Below are 18,164 nucleotides of genomic sequence, written 5' to 3' on the forward strand. Positions count from 1 at the left end.
TTGTTGGGTTAGAAGACAGGGGCTTATGGGGGAAAAAAGTATTCGATTTCTCCAATTATACATTAATAATTGCTATACAAGAATAAGAGGCAGACTAAAGTTGGCAATACTGCTGTTGTACTACACATCCCATTGTCCTCCATCAATGAAATCTTATGATGTTTAGAATCATGTAAGCTGCAATTCATCAGCTGGGGAGTGACATATCTTTAGTGAATGCATTACCGTTTATGTATTTTACCTTGAAATCTTTTTTTCTTTGGTATTTGTTATGCACTCTTTGTGGTAAAATATTACATAATTCTGGCTTAGTCAGATTGCCTGCTACAATAGACTTGGAATATCTGGTAAAGATTGGTTGCAGAATACAACACTATTTGAACACATTGACTTTGTTAATCCTTTAGATGATTTGCATATAAATTCTGATGTCATGACCTAAGATATGCGTTTTATTTTCTCCTCTGTGTCCAGGAGAAGTACCAGAAAAGTCAGAGATCTATGGTGGCAAGGTTTACCCCCAAGCGTCCGTGGGAAAGTATGGAGTTTGGCCATAGGCAATGAACTTAATATAACTCCTGGTACGCAGTACTGTTGTTTCAAACCGCTAACATTTAAAGGAACACTCCAGGCTTAAATTAACCATGACTTTTAACACATTCTTAATTACAATGCAAAAAGATATAGATATATTTATGGATCTAGATATATATAGATATAGGTATCTCTATTGATATATTCCTTTGTTGCAAATACAGTGTTTGCTGGTGTGATCTCTCATCATACCAGGGAGGAGCCGTTCCATGACATAAGGTGGACTGAATGGCTGCCTAAGAGCATAGCCACTCCAATATATCTTCATTGATGGCCTCATTCTCAGTTTTGTAAATGGGGTAGTAAAAAGGTCACTAGTCATTCTCCCTCACAGTAAAGGAGGAGCGTATCTGGAGAGTGGAATTTGTGTAGCTTGCAGCCATCCAGCAAAAAAATACTCTTTTGTAAACTGCTGCTTGGGGTTTGGCTGCCCTGGACCCTTGGCCACCAATTGTATTGATGTCCAAGTGTATGCAGCCTCTCTTTAGGACAAAGCATAACTCATAACCGAGTAAGTTTTCCACTTGACATACATGGGAAAATCACTAATCCATTACCAGAGATCTGCCGTCTTATGATAACATCTAGCCCTGAATCCCTAAGCTGATCCAGCCGCAGGAGCATTGCTGATTTTTATCCGCGTGACTCTCAGCTGATTATTTCTGAGTATAGCAAGGCCAGAAACGGCGTGTGATTTTAAAATTGTAAGTCATTCACTTAAAACGCGAGATACTTAAAAGTAACCGTTATATTCGTAATAAAACATGTAAAATGTAAATGATTTTATAGACCGAACATTGTTTGCATCTGAAATTTCTCTAAATCTACATTGATTATGAAATGTATTTTGCATTCACAGAGCTTTATGAGATCTTCCTGTCCAGAGCGAAGGAGCGATGGAAAAGCTTCAGTGAGACCGGCTCTGAGAATGAAATAGAAGGTCTGAACTTTTTAAAATCCAAATTATTTTGACAAAAATTCTACTTCTTTTTTTTTTTGGGTGGGGGGAGGGGGGGTGGAGGATGAGAAGGATTAATAAAAAGCCAACCTTTCTATACTGAAGACAGTCAATTTGTATAACAATGCCACAAGATATGAACAGATTCTATACAATGGGAGTCTGAATTTGGCTTTACATTTATTTTTCTTGACATTTTAATTTTTGTATTTTTTTTTTATTTTGCCATTGTATAGCTGTAGAAACTATTTATTCAACGTTGCAGTATGAGCATTTTAATTGGCTGTCCCTATGTTGTAAATTTAGTGATGGTTTAAAACCTGCCAAATGTCAAGTTATATATAGCAGAAAGGGGGGGGGGGGGGGGAAAGTGCGGCGCACATTTTGACGGCCATCTCGGTTGATCTCACGAAGGTCCTGCGCTTTGGATTTGCAATTTTACCATTTACATTTGCTTAAGTCTTCTGTTTCTTCCTCAAACATATTTTTGAGTTAAACAGAGAACGTATCTGGTTAGGTGGGCTTTGATAAGAGAGTGTCTTTTCACTATAACTAATATCCGTAAGGGACACTAAAACATCAAAACCAGTTTAGTTTAACCCCTTTAAGGACCAAACTTCTGGAATAAAAGGGAATCATGACGTGTCACACACGGCATGTGTCCTTAAGGGGTTAAAGGACCACTATAGGCACCCAGATCACATCAGCTCAATGAAGTGGTCTGGGTGCCAGGTCCAACTAGGGTTAAACCTGCAGCTGTAAACATAGCAGTTTCAGAGAAACTGCTATGTTTCCTTTAGGGTTAATCCAGCCTCTAGTGGCTGTCTCATTGACAGCCGCTAGAGGCGCTTCCGCGCTTCTCACTGTGATTTTCACAGTGAGAAGATGCCAGCGTCCATAGGAAAGCATTGAGAAATGCTTTCCTATGGACTGATTGCGCGCGTGGCTCTTGCCACGCATGCACATTCAGCGGATGACGGCGGAAGAGGGAGGAGAATCAGGAGAAACCAGCGCAGAGGGAGCCCCTTCCTCACCCTTCAGCCAGGCCGAAGGGGGACCCAAAGACCCCTGTAAAGATATCTAATGTTTAAACTTCCTTTATTGTACAGTGTTTAATTTTATATCCCCTGCTCTGTTAATAGCCTGCTAAAGCCTGGGTGTGATTTAAACTCTATTTACAGAGCAGGTAATAAAAACTTCTAAAGTAAACACTGTGCTGTAAGATCTTTTAAAACATTTATCACTTTTTTCCATGGAAGCTATGCTGTCCTGGTCACACCTCTATTGGCTGTGACACACAAACAGAAGGTGTTTTTAACTCTTAAATGGCAGAAAATTGAGCAGTGAGAGTGCAGGGGCATAATCTATACACCAAAACTGCTTCATTAAGCTAAAGCCATTTGGGTGTTTAGAGTATCCCTTAAGTGACTTTAGTGCTTAAAGTATCCATTTGCGAAGTAGTATAGTCAGGCAGAAATCAAATGGTGTGGCTTAATGAAGGAGAAGCAGCAGCTGCGCTTAAAATTCGTAAATGCATGGTGCTATTTGTCCTTCTACTTAATAAAAATCTAAACATTAACAAAAGTTGCACGCAAACCTATAAATAAAAAAAAAGTAACACTTGTTTGTTTGCTTTTTGTGGCTTTCATAATGGTTGGTCCTCTAAAAATTTTTTATTACAAATTACATTGTTTTATATTGATTTTATTTTCATTAAAGGCAATGTATGTTGCTTTATAGTTTTTTTTGTTTTTGTTTTTTTTTTTAAATTACATTTTTTTTATTTTTTTTTATTCCCGATTGTAGTTCTACTTTATGCAATTTCACATAAACTGTACAGATTACATTTGTAAAAGCTGGCTAATTATGCTTTGTATGTGATTACCCTTTTTACTAATCTGCTTATGTAATTTGCAGATGCGGGAGTGTCGATTGCTGATCGAGAAGCCAGCCTGGAGCTAATTAAACTAGATATATCGCGAACGTTCCCGTCACTGTATATTTTTCAGAAGGTAATTGTTATTTTGAAAGCCGTTTTGTAGCTTACCAAACTCCAGCCACAAAGTGACAGTGGTGTATTACCATTTTCTGATTATTTTGTAATAGGTGTGTACATATTGGAGTGTCTGGAGAAAACATGTGCAATCAATCCAAATAGAGAAGATTTAAAAAAAAAAAAAAAGGCTGTCAAGGCTAAAGATGACTCAGTAAGCCACAATACAAAAATTGTATTGGCATGGCAAAAAAAACACATATGGGAGCTTAGCAAAATGAATTGTCCTGTATTTTCATGGGAATTAAACGGTGTTTCCGTTCTATTATTAATTTGCCAATATAACCTCTATTGTGCATTAAGGACAGATCTCCTGGCTCAGAACACATGCACGAGGGAGACGGTGAGGTAGGGAGAGCATGCTTTAAAAAATAAAATGGACCAATGCAGGGAGGAGGGGGACTTCATTTTTACACTGAATGACAGGCAATACAGAACAGATATGTCTTGTGTTTAAAGCCAAAGCTCTGCACATAAAGACCAACATGACCACTTCCAAAGTAGAAGGGATTGGAGTAATCATTTAACCTAGTTATGTTAGGTCACCATTCACATTATTTGTTGTATTCATCTCCCCATTGCATTGTATTCCCAAGAAATATGTATTTCTAACTTCTTAGAAGGTTTCATACCAACTAAGGAAGAGAGCCTACTTAATTTGAGACTTAAAGCAAATTTGGGAGGAGTACAATGTCTGGGTATTACATAAGTATTGGTACAAACCATTAAAGTGGAGTGTTTCCATCACTTTAATGATTGCTACCAATACATACTTGATCCATTTCTATGGGGGGGGGGGGGGGGGGCAAGAGAGAGAGAGGGATCAGAACATTCAGAACATGTACCATCATAGAATACCAGAGGGTAATACAATATTTTGCTCATCTGTCCCTATGCAGTATCTTAAATAATGGAAAATAGGCCATTACTGCTCTAGTTTTTGACACAATATTGGCCTCCGTTAAGGAACCTTTTTCCATGTTTTTGTGCTTTAGGTCACATTGAGAAGGGTAAGTCGCTGAACTCCATTAACAAATGACCCTGTACAGAATGTGGCAAAACCATGCAGTGCTGGTTCAGCTGGACCGAGCCCCGCTGCACTCTATAATTTGGACCTGGACTGTTAACATCTGGGTCAGGGTGCCTCAAACACTCTATTTCATTTGAACCTCCCATCCCCCACACCCACTCGATCTCTGGAACTGGGGACAGTGGGAGGACAAGATTTCACTTGTACTTTCAAGGCCCCATCCCCATGCCCTCAGGGCTGTGGTCAAATCGTACTTTAAAATTATTGTTCACTTGCAAAAAATGAGAACAATACTTTGCAACGTGCACCTTGTGAAAAGCACTAATCAGACACCAAATCTATCTGACTGGAATTCACTTTAGCAAATATGAAAAAAAACATTATGCTTGGAATTAGGGCATTATCACTATATTTTCTTTTCAAATATTTTAAGACATTTTATCAATAACAATACAGAAAGGAGAATAACTATAACATAAACAGGGGAAATACATTGAATGTATATCATCCAATAATGCATCATAAATGTTTTCAGTGTATTTTCATTAGGATTTTTGTGAATTATCCTACAGAGAGACAATTTTAGGAGATACATGTTTTAATTGCAAGAGCAGATGAATTTCTGTTGTTTTTAAGTTCCTAGTTGCTGATAGTAAACATTGCGCATAATGATTACGGTATATCCCTGTATGATACTGCAGCTTGCTAACTTCAAGTAAACCATTGATAATTGTGATTGTAATTATTTGTATTTTTGTTTCTTGATGACATTGCTTGTACCTCATTTAAATTCTAATTACATTTTGATTTAACTTTTTAAAGTTAGTTTGTTTTTTTCTTTACTGATTTTCTGTCTTTCTGAAAATGCAAAAACCTTGACGGATTGCGACCGAGCCAATTACCATGGTATAACAAAACACATGTTTTAACTAAATAACTTTTCCTTTCTGTATCACTGGATAATATTGTATAAAATGTGTTATGACTTTTGCACAAGTCTCAATACTGCAGATATATATTGCAATTTCTGTCATTGCAAAAATAAAGAATAAAAAAAAATGCTCTTTTATTTTACAGGGTGGGCCTTATCATGACTTATTGCACAGTGTGTTGGGAGCATATACATGCTATAGACCAGATGTCGGCTATGTAAGTTTACTGCATTATATTGTCATGGCGCCTCATCTAATTACAGAGTGTTTCCGCAATGTGTGGCCTGAGGGCAGCATTTTCTATTTTGTCAATATATTCTTGTACCTCTAGGTAATGTTTTAAGTAAAAAGATTGTGTTTTTTTTTTTTTTTTTTGCTTACGCACTTTATCAAATTTTATTAGATGTATTGGTCTCATACTTTAATCTGTGCCCCTGGGATTATATATTTAACATGTAATGTATACAGTTTTCCTTTTTGTTTTAAACCATATGTTAGTATATCTTTTTACTGATAAAGAGGAGTTTACCAAGCACAGTGTTTTTGTTTGGTTTGGTTTTTCCCATGTTCGCACTTTTTTTTCCAGGGGAATTGTACCACTAAAATTATGCCATGATTGCACCTGGCGTTTTAGCAATATGTTTAGTAATATGTATCCAGTTAGCCATTTATATCTGGATTTCAAAGCATTGCGTAATAACCTTTTGTAGTTTACACATCTGTAACTTAAATTCATGAGACTTGACTGGTTCTTCTGGCAACATACTAAATCATCTTCTCTTTACTGCTTTTCACCATGCGCAGGTCCAGGGCATGTCCTTCATCGCTGCTGTGCTCATTCTCAATTTGGAAGAAGCAGATGCATTCATTGCCTTTGCAAATCTTCTAAACAAGCCGTGCCAGCTGGCATTCTTCCGGGTGGACCACAGCATGGTATGTCTTCACTGTAACAAACTTCCTTGATTAATACAGAGAGAGCCCTTCTTCATAATGGGTCCATTGGCCATCCTTCCTGTGATAACATAAAGACTCTTTCATTTGAATATTGTCATTTTAACCTTTTGGTTTTTATGTATGCTGTGTTTTTTTTATAGTTTTGTGGTGATAAGATTACCAGGTGATACATTTTAGAATTTTATAGTCTCCAGTTTTGTCATGGTGTACAGATGTTAATATTGCCTTGTTCAACTGTACTCTGCTGTTGGTGCAACACGAACAAGCAGTAATGCATACCTCCCATCATTTGACATGGTCAGAGGGGAGACCTTTTTGTTTTAGGAGGTCTGGTTATGCTGCTGAGCTCTTTTTGTTATTAATAATATCTACCGACAGCCATTTATGCAAATAAAAAAGTAATTGAGAGCAAGAATAAATCATTTGCTTAGTAGGCAAGTTAAACATTTACATTTTGAATGGAGGAAAATAAATGATTTAGCACGCCTGATAAAGAGTGAGTGTTTCCTTTTAAAGGATAACCTTGTACCACTCTAGCTTTAGTTTGTATAAGAAGAGATGGGCAGAAATGTCCTTGAATTTAACACGTCAATCATTCTCTTTTGCACTAGATGTTGAAATATTTTGCAGCGTTTGAAGTATTCTTTGAAGAGAATCTCCCCAAGCTTTTCCTGCACTTCAATTCATATAGTCTTACACCAGACCTCTACCTGATAGACTGGTAAGTTATTCATATTTGTTAGAAAATACATATTGCTACAGGTCTGTTGTCTGTCATATAAACCTTTTATGGCATTCCCCCTGAGGCTTCACAAATACCAAACATTTTCCAAGGTAACACCGTGGTCCATAATAATGTCACAGGGCTATCCGCCACCTAAAAGGACCTACAAGGTTTGCCAAGTATTCTATGGACAAAATACTTAACTCCATTTTAATACGGAATAAACCCACACAGTAGTGTGAAATTATCAAAATGTCTATCAAAACCACAATAATACAATATGACTGAAAATTTTCCTAAAAACAATAATTCCGAGATCAGTATTTCATGTTAAACTCATATACTGATTGTAGTAAAAAAAAATCTGCTCCCCTGAAGGGATCATAGCACAAAGCTTTTCATAAAAAAAAAAAAAAAATGTAAAAGAGCGCACATGGTTGTACACTCACAAAATTGGTTCCAGTTGATTTAGAATCTTTACAAAGGAGACAATAAATCCAATTTGACTCCTTATTGGAACTACAACAGAAAAATATGGGCTTGCACCTCTTTCATTTAGATGCAGATTTAATTGATTTTTTTATTGTGAGTTTGTGTTAAATTAATTTTGAGCCATTGTTAGATTGTAGTGGTTGTGGTTTGATTAATTGTTTTTATACCTTATCTGCCCACAATGTAGTTTTGGGATGTTACCTTTTAGCCACAAACCACACTATTGCGATCTCCTTATGGGAGAACCATTTGTATTTTTATTTTATTTTATTTTTTTACAAAGACATTTATTGACTTCATTCTCTGATGGAGATAAAGAACAATGTGCTACAGTAAGACAAACCTCCTGTGTTTTATTGTTTCATGAAAAACGCTTTTGATTTACAGTGGCAAACACTACTAAAGCTCTGTTTTGTTTAAGGAACACTTTGCATTTGACTTCTCAAATTTGATTTTAAATGAGAAATTTGCCTTACCTCTTTGCAAAGAAAGGCAACCATCATAACTATTTAGAACATGAATAGAGTTTGATTATTTTATTTCCATGGTTCTAGCTGAAGCAGGAAGCATAATTATTCATTGAAGTGTGGATTTTATGGAATGCTAAATTAATTTCATATTTAAAGACATAATAACTGAACTGGATTAATTCTACAACTCAACTGTATTTCCAGTTTGGCAATTTTGATAGAAAAGTAAACTTCATTTTTGAGTTGTTTGCACTGAATAACACTCTGTAAGATGCATTTGGGGCAGGGGAGAATTAGTATGCAGATTTTTACCCAGTCTTCCACAGAACCTCTCTACAAAGGCAAAACAGGCCCTACATGTAATAAAATATTTCTTAAAGGAACACTATAGGGTCGGGAACACAAACATGTTTTCCTGACCCTATAGTTTTAAAAATACCATTTACGCCCTTAAATATAGTAAAATCATGCCTTTATTACAGTCTGCTGGTGCTGGCTCTGCCCCTCATCTGCCTCCTTGGCCGACCTCATCAGAAGTGGTGATCTGAGCCAGTCACAATGCTTTCATAAAGGAAAGCATTGGAATGGACAAGCTTGTCAAGGAGGCAGGTCAGGGGATAGAGCCAGCACCAGCCACACACAGCCCTGGCCAATCCACATCTCCTCATATAGATGCATTGAATCAATGCATCTCTATGATGAGAGTTCATTGTCTCCATGCAGAGGGTGGAGACACTGAATGCAGCACTGACTTAGGAAGCACATCTAGCAGCCATCTGAGTAGTGGCCAGTGAAGTTATCCCTAGGCTGTAATGTAAACACTGCCTTTTCTCTGTAAAAAAAAAAGTGTTTACTGCAAAAAGCTTGAAGAGAATGATTATACATGCCAGAACTACAGTATGCTGTAATTGTTCTTGTGACGATAGTGTCCCTTTAACCATGTTTGTTAAAAATTGTAGCAGTTCACCTGATTTATCCAATGTCTAACTCTGGTATTGCAGTTATTGTAGAATCACATTTCCCTTTAGTTTAAATAGATTTAGGATTATGGAGTACAATGGGATATATACAGTTCACATAAATCACCAATGCTAGGTGTAGCCAGTACTATTAGCCGCAAGGCAAACTAGGCATTTGCCTTGGGCGGCATTTTCCAGGGGGCGGCAAAAAAAGCCGCCCCCAAATGCCCAGGGCAAATGTCTTGTTAGCCTTGCGGCTAACAGACATGCCGGTCGGGCTGGTGGGCGGGTGGCTGGCGAGGGAGCACTTCCCCTGAGCTCTCTGCTCAGCTCCCGCAGAGTGAGGCTGGGAGACGGAATATGACGTCATATTCCGTCTCCGCCTCCCAGCCTCACTATGCGGGCGGCGCGAGGGAGCTGAGCAGAGAGCTCAGGGGAAGTGCTCCCTCGCCAGCCGCCCGCCCGCCAGTGCCGCACAGCAGCCACTGGGCCACCAGGGAATGGGAGAACCCTCCCCCCTTCCCCCAGCATTCCCAAAGGTAAGGAGGCTGGGGGGGGGTGTTAAATATAAAAAAAGAGAGAAGTGAGTATTAATGTGAGTGTGTGTGTCTGTGTGTTTGTGTCTGACTGTGTGTTTGTGTCTGACTGTGTGTTTGTGTCTGACTGTGTGTTTGTGTCTGACTGTGTGTTTGTGTCTGACTGTGTGTTTGTGTCTGACTGTGTGTTTGTGTCTGACTGTGTGTTTGTGTCTGACTGTGTGTGTTAGTGTGTGTGTGTGTGTGTGTGTGTGTGTGTGTCTGTTAGAGTGTGTGTCTGTCGGTGTGTGTGAAACACAAGTATATATACAAACAAAGTGGGACTAAGTGTGGTGGCAATAAATGCCACAGATCACCTGAGTGGAAACCCCTTACACCACTCTATAAAATACAAACATAAAATACATACAATGTAGTAGGTGGTTCACACTTCTAGAATGATTAAGCCTAGAGCCAAATTTCAGCATATGGCTCTCATGGATGGCGCTGTGGGACTTTTTAGGATGTCCCTCTCCTATTCCCAGATCACTTGTAGGATACTCCGGTTAAGTACAAATCCAGGTTCCACAACTTGAATTGAATCTTTCAGGAGAAAACTTTATTGCTCCCCAATGTGGAGTAAAAATGGATAAAAGTAAAGTGTAGGTAAAATAAAATAAAAAAATGATATAACTATATCAATAAAATTTAGTCCTGCCAATTGGCAAATGAATGTCCAAAGTGATCTGGGAATAGGAGAGGGACATCCTAAAAAGTCCCACAGCGCCATCCATGAGAGCCATATGCTGAAATTTGGCTCTAGGCTTAATCATTCTAGAAGTGTGAACCACCTACTACATTGTATGTATTTTATGTCAGTGTGTGTGTCTGTCAGTGTGTGTGTGTGTGTGTGTGTGTGTGTCTGTTAGCTAGTGTATGCGTATCTGTCAGTGAATGTGTGTATTTAGAAGGCAGGGCAGGGGGGGAAGGGTTGGGTGGGGTGGCGCGCGCAGGGTGGGTCTGAGTTTTGTCTCAAAACCAAGATACACCACTAGATGTACCACTGGTATTGTTCATTGACATGGTAAGAAATGGAGAGATTATCTTATCTTAATATTTGTGTTCACTATGAAATTTTTTTATGGTTTGTAAAATTAGTTGTGCTTAAAGCAGCAGATAAAGCCAGTCTGATTTTCTTCCCAGGATTTTCACACTATACAGCAAGTCACTGCCTCTCGATCTTGCTTGTCGTGTCTGGGATGTCTTCTGCAGAGATGGAGAAGAATTTTTATTTAGAACCGCTCTGGGAATACTGCGACTCTACGAAGACATTCTCTTACAGATGGACTTTATTCATATAGCACAGTTCCTAACAAAATTACCTGAAGATATTACATCAGAAAAGCTCTTCAGCTGTATAGCAGCAGTTCAGATGCAAAACTGTAATAAGAAATGGATCCAGGTTCGTACCTCTACTGCTTTTGGTATCTTTCTGTTTGCTAAAGAAAAGTTTTTTGTTTTTTTTTTTAAACAGATGTAGTACTTTTGTCTGCATTTGGGGGCAATAAGTTGCGGGCGCATTTAAAGAGTTATGGTCTTGAACAGCTGTAAAAGCAGAGCAGTTATTATTGAAACAAATACCGTATATACTCGTGTATAAGTCGATCTCATGTATAAGTCGAGGGCAGTTTTGTGACCAACAATTGTGAAATATGCTATGCCTCGTGGATAAGTCGAGGGTAAAACTTGGGGCTATGAAATTCTGTGATTTTTAGAATTATATACACACTCATACAAACACACTCTGCATTATACACACACACACTCATACAAACAATCTGCATTCTACACACACACTTATACAAACACACACACTCTGCATTATATACGCACACACTGTGTGTATATAATGCAGTGTGTGTGTGTGTTTGTATGAGTGTGTGTAGAATGCAGATTGTTTGTATGAGTGTGTGTGTGTATAATGCAGTGTGTGTTTGTATGAGTGTGTGTGTATATAATGCAGAGTGTGTGTTTGTATGAGTGTGTGTAGAATGCAGATTGTGTGTATGAGTGTGTGTGTATATAATGCAGAGTGTGTGTGTTTGTACGAGTGTGTGTGTATATAATGCAGAGTGTGTGTGTTTGTATGAGTGTGTGTAGAATGCAGATTGTTTGTATGAGTGTGTGTGTGTATATAATGCAGAGTGTGTGTGTTTGTACGAGTGTGTGTGTATAAAATACAGTGTGTGTGTGTTTATAATACAGTGTGTGTGTGTTTGTATGTATGTATGAGTGTGTGTAGAATGCAGATTGTTTGTACGAGTGTGTGTGTATATAATGCAGAGTGTGTGTGTTTGTATAAGTGTGTGTGTAGAATGCAGATTGTTTGTATGAGTGTGTGTGTATATAATGCAGAGTGTGTGTTTGTATGAGTGTGTGTAGAATGCAGATTGTGTGTGTGTGTGTGTGTGTGTGTGTGAGAACTGGGTGGGAGGAGGGCATTTTTATTATACATTTTTTATTTTATTATATATATATTTTTTATATATATATATTTTTTTTTTTTATGTTTGATTTAATTTTCGTCCCCCCTCCCTGCTTGTTAGCTTGCCAGGGAGGGGGGCTCTCACTCCCTGGTGGTCCAGTGTATGGGCTGTGTAGGAGGGGGGGCTGGCAGAGAGCATTAACTTACCTTCCTGCAGCTCCTGTCAGCTCCCTTCTCCTCCGTGCAGCTCCTCTGTCAGCTCTCACTGTAAGTCTCGCGAGAGCCGCGGACCCCGCGGCTCTCGCGAGACTTACAGTGGGAGCTGACAGAGGAGCTGCACGGAGGAGAAGGGAGCTGACAGGAGCTGCAGGAAGGTAAGTTAATGCTCTCTGCCAGCCCCCCAACAGGACCGCCGGGCTTGTAATGAGCCCGGCGGTCCTTGTCTGTATTATGGCAATGTAAGTTGCCATAATACAGACATTAACTCGAGTATAAGTCGAGTGAGGGTTTTTCAGCACAAAAAATGTGCTGAAAAACTCGACTTATACTCGAGTATATACGGTAGTCATTCCCTGCTGATGGTTCTGCTTCTAGAATTTTGCTCAAATCTTTATATCTCCTCTCATTTTAATTTCCCTTCTATTCTTCCCCTGCTTTCTCCTGGGTAGGATGCTTCTTCTTCCAACATGGTACCACTATTTATAAGGTGGAGGTGCCACTCCTAAGTGGGCACATCTTTAACATGGTACATGTTTACCTTTATTTCAAGGTAATTCTAGATGAGCAAATAGACCATTTGTCTTCTAATTTCTACTGACCTTTGTGTTAATGCAAAACATAAAACCATCATTAATTCACACACACCAGAGGGTTAAGTAAAGCCTTTCACAATAGATCTATGCCAAAATACCAGAGATACTTTTTTTTTTTATTGGACTAACATAATATTTCAAAGACAAGCTTTCGAGAGATTTCCTGATCGGTATTGCTTTAGACCTGAGGAAGAGAGGAAAACACTCGAAAGCTTGTCTTTAAAATATTATGTTAGTCTTATAAAAAAGGTATCATTGCATACGGCAATACTCTGGTATTTTGGCATCTTGTCTACCGTACTAATAAGGCTAACCCAATCTACAATAGTTCTAGTAAGACATCTGTCATGAAAGTGTTAAACCTCCGGGTTCCTTTCCTGATCCAGAGCAGGAATAGGCAACCTTCGGCACTCCAGATGTTGCGGACTACATCTCCCACAATGCTCATTCCGCCATAATGTTGGCAAAGTTGAAAGAACACTTTCTGTCCTTGTTGCACAAGGAAACCTTATTTTACAGCAGACAGGTGCTACTGTAATTTATTTGTGCATTTTCGGTTCTGTGATGATTTTTTCGAATTCAGATTATATCTTGAATTAGAGGAACCATACAGCGTCCCTAATAAATATAATTAATTATAATGGTGGAGTGTTGGACAGTCACTCCATTGTCCGTCCCCCACCCCACCCCCAAAACAAATTCCATATTTAAATAAAGAATTAATTTGTTGGATTCAGTGGGGAGATGTTCCACGTCATCCGGCTTGGAGGTCATAAGTACTTTTTCTTTCCTCGGCTCAGAGCATACACATGCACACTGAATTAGAATTTGATTACACCTTGAAGTGACCCAGAGTGATGACAGACAAGGAGGATCCCGTGGCTCTGGATTTAAGGTTTTGTTTTTGTTAGATATACACAAGCACATATCAGTGATAATGCAGGAGTCCTTTATATTGATACATTATTGCCACCTTTGTAGGCTTTGTTTTGGACTGTTGAATTCAGTTTACTATTTTTATTTCACAGGTATTCACATCACTGATGAAGGATTACAAAGAAGGATGACTTTAAGAAAAACCTTGAACTTAAAAGTGGATAACGGTCATTTTTTGTTTCTGAACTATATAAAACCACTTCAATAAAACCGATATGGTTTGTAAATCAAGATCGAAAAACCACTACCGACAAGTATGATCTGAGAAGCCCCAGCGAATTGCACATTGATGTAAAAGGCAGTGGAGTATATACAAACTTTATTTTTTATTTTTTCATTTTTTTGTCAGTATTAAAATAAGACAAATATTCTGATGCATTCAGTCGTGCAGTACACTGAATGCATTTCTTTTTGCAACTAATGAATCATATTTAATATACACACACAAAAATGTAATGCAATAAAAATTTGTAACAGGACTTTTACTTGGTACACTAAACTTTGAAGTACATAATTCTTAAAACAACCGATGCACTTTCCTCCGCTGCCCCCATTTTTATTTTCTATTCCCCCCCATCGCCCTTGTAAAAGTGCAATGCCAGTAATATATAATATAAAGGCTGAATTCTAAACCATGCTCTCTGGTACAAATACAAGATCAACAACAATAGGGACCAAATGGGTTAAATGTCTTGCAGTCAATATTTCTGTAGGATTGTTGCTAACCTGGCTTGAGCAATTTCAAGTCCCATCTGCTTAAATAGTATCCAGACCCATTAACATAAATGCACTGTGAAAACTATTAGTTTGTACAAATACGTCCCAGCATCTTTATTTTATTTTTTTAAGCGTAATGGCAGAGTAAAGCTTCATCAAATTTGAATGTGTTGCTCCTATTACTGATCTGCAGAAGGTTAGTGACTTTCAAGCATGCTGCTTAGTTTGGCGACTTAAAGCATTTTGCGTTACACATGGTTAGACGCTTGATGTTTGAATGAAATGATTTAACTGGTTAGACACTATAATCCGTTTCATAGTAATTGCAGGTTGTGCTAATACAAATATGACTGTATAGATTTATTGTAAGAATTGTTTCATTGTTACTCCAACAATAATCCTGGGCATTGTTTAACAGTATTGTTTTAACACTAATCAAACTCAAAAAATATATTGTCCATTGTTTATGGTGTCTTCTGACAAATCTCTGATCCGTTGCAGCTCTTCATAGGGAGTCCATCATTAATGTAAGGAGAGTATTTTATAGCCTATAATATGTAATAATTAGGAATGATAATGGAGTGTACCTGCCCACAGTTCTGTTGCAGTTTCCGTAGTTACCTCATTAATGGTATTTGTAATGGCTGAGAATCATAAATTAAATACTTGACACGCAGATACCACTCCCAATGATAACTCCTTGTTTTGTTGCACAAGTTGGTAAACAAAAACAGTCAGCAAGAATAAATAGAAAGCCAAGAGTATTCTTTTGAGTGGCAGACACAACTTGATTTTCCTTTTTTGGGAGAATATGTCCGAAATATACTTCTTCCTTCAGGCATCAGCAAGTCCTTTATTGACTGTTTTTTCTTCCCATATTTGTCTCTGTTTCTTTGAGATCCAGGGTTCTTCTTGTCACTGTGTTTGATCTCGCTACTGTTTTTCACCCATGGTTTGGAAAGGCTACATTTTGTTTATAATAGTTTTTTTATTTGTGTTCATGGGGGAAAAAGTGGTAATGAAGTCTTACTAATGTTGACTGCAATTTTAATTGACAGATCCGTATATTTACTGTCTGGACCTGAAATGCTTTTCTGTCAATTGTAATTGCATTTAGCATTCGGTAAAAGTTGGGATACACTGTTGGTGTTTATAAGGGTCAGCTGTATGGTCTAAAAACTGAGACATTTTATTTTGCATTGGCATTAACCACAGTTCATGTTATCTTTCTGAAATCCCAGCTAGGATCACTGCTAATAGAGGTTTTTGTTATTATATTATTCCCATTTTTTTATAATTATTATGTCTGAGCCTAAATACATTTAAATTTGATATGAGAAACTCAAGGGTATAGAGTCCAGGCATAGGCAACCTTTGGCACTCCAGATGTTTTGGACTACACCTCCCATGAGGCTTTGCCAGCATTATAGGTGTAAGAGCATTATGGGAGATGTAGTCCACAACATCTGGAGTGCCGAAGGTTGCCTATCCCCGGTATAGACACTTAAATTCTTTCCCCCAATGCTTGGTGGAAATCTAACACTTTATTCACAGAGAATATTACATGCATATATATAGAGCCGTCCATAACACATGGTTTTTCATCTTTATTTTATGTCTTCTTTTTTGCCAACCAATTGCTAAAGGCATGAATTGACAGCGAATATCTCCATTATCTATTGGCGACTAGCTCCTTTATACATACTTGTTGACGGCGTATATTGCCTAATCCGTTATTGAGAGCTCAGAGTTGCAGCCAGAGGAATGGTGCTAATTGGGCTATTAACACATTGGTGTTGGTGATCTGTAATATACTGGCTTGACATAGGACAATGATGGTTTCAGAATTACATTTTCTGTGAGACTGAGCCTTAGGGTAAATGCAGTTCAAGGTTAACTATTCTAGGCTATATATCTGCTAATCGACCATAAGTGTAATCTTTACAAAAGCAGAATTGGAGGATTGTGCTGGCTGGCACTTGTCCTATTTATTTATAATGCCCAGTCTGACTAGTACAAAAGTAGCCCTATATTTTAAGGTTTTGATGATTAAACAAATATGGTGAATGTTCTCCTAGAAGAGGCGGTGGTGCAAACAGCTTTATGTCCCCATCTGCCTTCCTCTTCATTATAACCGTGGAGACAAAAATAGCTGCTGTTACACTCCCACCCACCCCTCCTAATGTCATGGGGGATCCCAAAATGTGTGCACACAATTATGAAATAACAGGAGAGACCATATGCAGCAACCGCTTAAAAGGAACACGTAGCTTAATTCCTGAAAAAATCATTAATAAAGCTACTTGACAAACTATTATAGGCCTGCATTGCTAGCCTTTAATTTCTGGAGTAATTTTACAATTTAAAAAAAAAAAAATTTTAAATGACTCCTAAAAGATGGAATTTGTATGATAGTCAGGAGTTTATGGGATTTACACTGAGTTCCAAAAGAGAAAAGCAATAGGAGGACCAGGGTTAGCAAAGACATCTCCCCATTTTTCGGTCTCTGCAGGACCAGTATATATATATATATATTGTTTTAAAAAAATAAAATTGTTTTAATCTGGGCTTTACAGTTTCTATTTTTAATGTAATTTTTAACCAGAACAACAAATGACCATAGTAATCTGAAACCTATTGGTTTTGGTATATCCCACTCTCATATTTTGTACCATCAACCTAAATTGTTAAATTAGAGCAATACTACTTTTGTAGTCTTTTTAGAGACATGTTTTATCATAAAATAATTGAAAAGGAGAAGAATAATTTGACAGTTGGTTGTTTGTTTTTTTTCTTTAATGGTTGATTTCCTTTGAGACTTGTAACTTTTAAGAACGTAAAAGTGAGTGGACCCATCTACAGAGAGAGAGTCCCCCTCTCCTCAGCCTAAGTGCCAAAAGTTACCCATCATTGGCATAGCATTATTCGTTTTATTGTGAAATATCAGTGAGGTAGTTGGACATGAACCTATTGTTATGCTCTACTTATTAATGTAAAGTTGTCATTAATTGTCTTTTGTCCACTTTAAATGCATATTTGTGGCAATACTTTTCAGAAATGTTAAAGGGACTCTCCAGGCAGAGTCTTTTACTCGTGAAGCCGCGCCCCCTATTTCGTCAAAATGATAAAATAGGAGGGCGCGAGCAGGGAGCAATCAGACGCTTCCATTTGGAAGCGTCATTGCTCCCTTGTGCGCATGCGCGGCTTCGCCGCACATACTTCAGAGGGCGGCATTCATGCTGCGCCCTCTGAAGTCCTGAGCGCACTACCGCGCGTGTGCGCGACCGCGAGCTGACTGACAGCTCAGCTCGCGGTCTTTGCCCGCCCCCCTCCTCTGCTGACAGGCTGGAGAGAGAAGGCGCGCGCACTGTGCCTTCTCTCTCCTGCACACGTCAGACGTATTTTAATACGTCTGACGTATACAGGGCCTTTTTAGGGCCCTGCATGATAGGAAGTCCCTCTGGTGGCCGTCTGAGTGACGGCCACTGGAGGTATTCCTATCAGGTATTCCTATTGCCTGCAGGGAGCTATAG

The 18,164-nt window shown here is 38.4% G+C and overlaps 1 protein-coding gene across 2 annotated transcripts in view; it reads left to right on the plus strand.

Moving 5' to 3' along the window:
- Positions 1–17,912, plus strand: part of TBC1D12 (TBC1 domain family member 12) — a 120,481-nt gene extending 102,569 nt beyond the window's left edge. The window contains exons 7-15 of one of the 2 annotated variants that reach the window (XR_010085623.1): positions 475–581; positions 1,454–1,534; positions 3,470–3,564; positions 5,713–5,784; positions 6,372–6,500; positions 7,133–7,242; positions 10,885–11,143; positions 14,007–15,979; positions 16,112–17,912. Coding sequence is in view for 1 of the 2 variants with exons in the window: in XM_063434583.1 (XP_063290653.1) it covers positions 475–581; positions 1,454–1,534; positions 3,470–3,564; positions 5,713–5,784; positions 6,372–6,500; positions 7,133–7,242; positions 10,885–11,143; positions 14,007–14,045 (892 nt within the window). In the remaining variant the exon portion in view is untranslated. Of the gene's footprint in view, positions 1–474; positions 582–1,453; positions 1,535–3,469; positions 3,565–5,712; positions 5,785–6,371; positions 6,501–7,132; positions 7,243–10,884; positions 11,144–14,006 lie in introns of both variants that reach the window. The other variant, XM_063434583.1, reaches the window with a different exon arrangement.
- Positions 17,913–18,164: the final 252 nt, after the last annotated feature.

The sequence above is a fragment of the Pelobates fuscus genome, chromosome 10 (genome assembly GCF_036172605.1).
Source record: "Pelobates fuscus isolate aPelFus1 chromosome 10, aPelFus1.pri, whole genome shotgun sequence".
Taxonomy (NCBI): domain Eukaryota; kingdom Metazoa; phylum Chordata; class Amphibia; order Anura; family Pelobatidae; genus Pelobates; species Pelobates fuscus.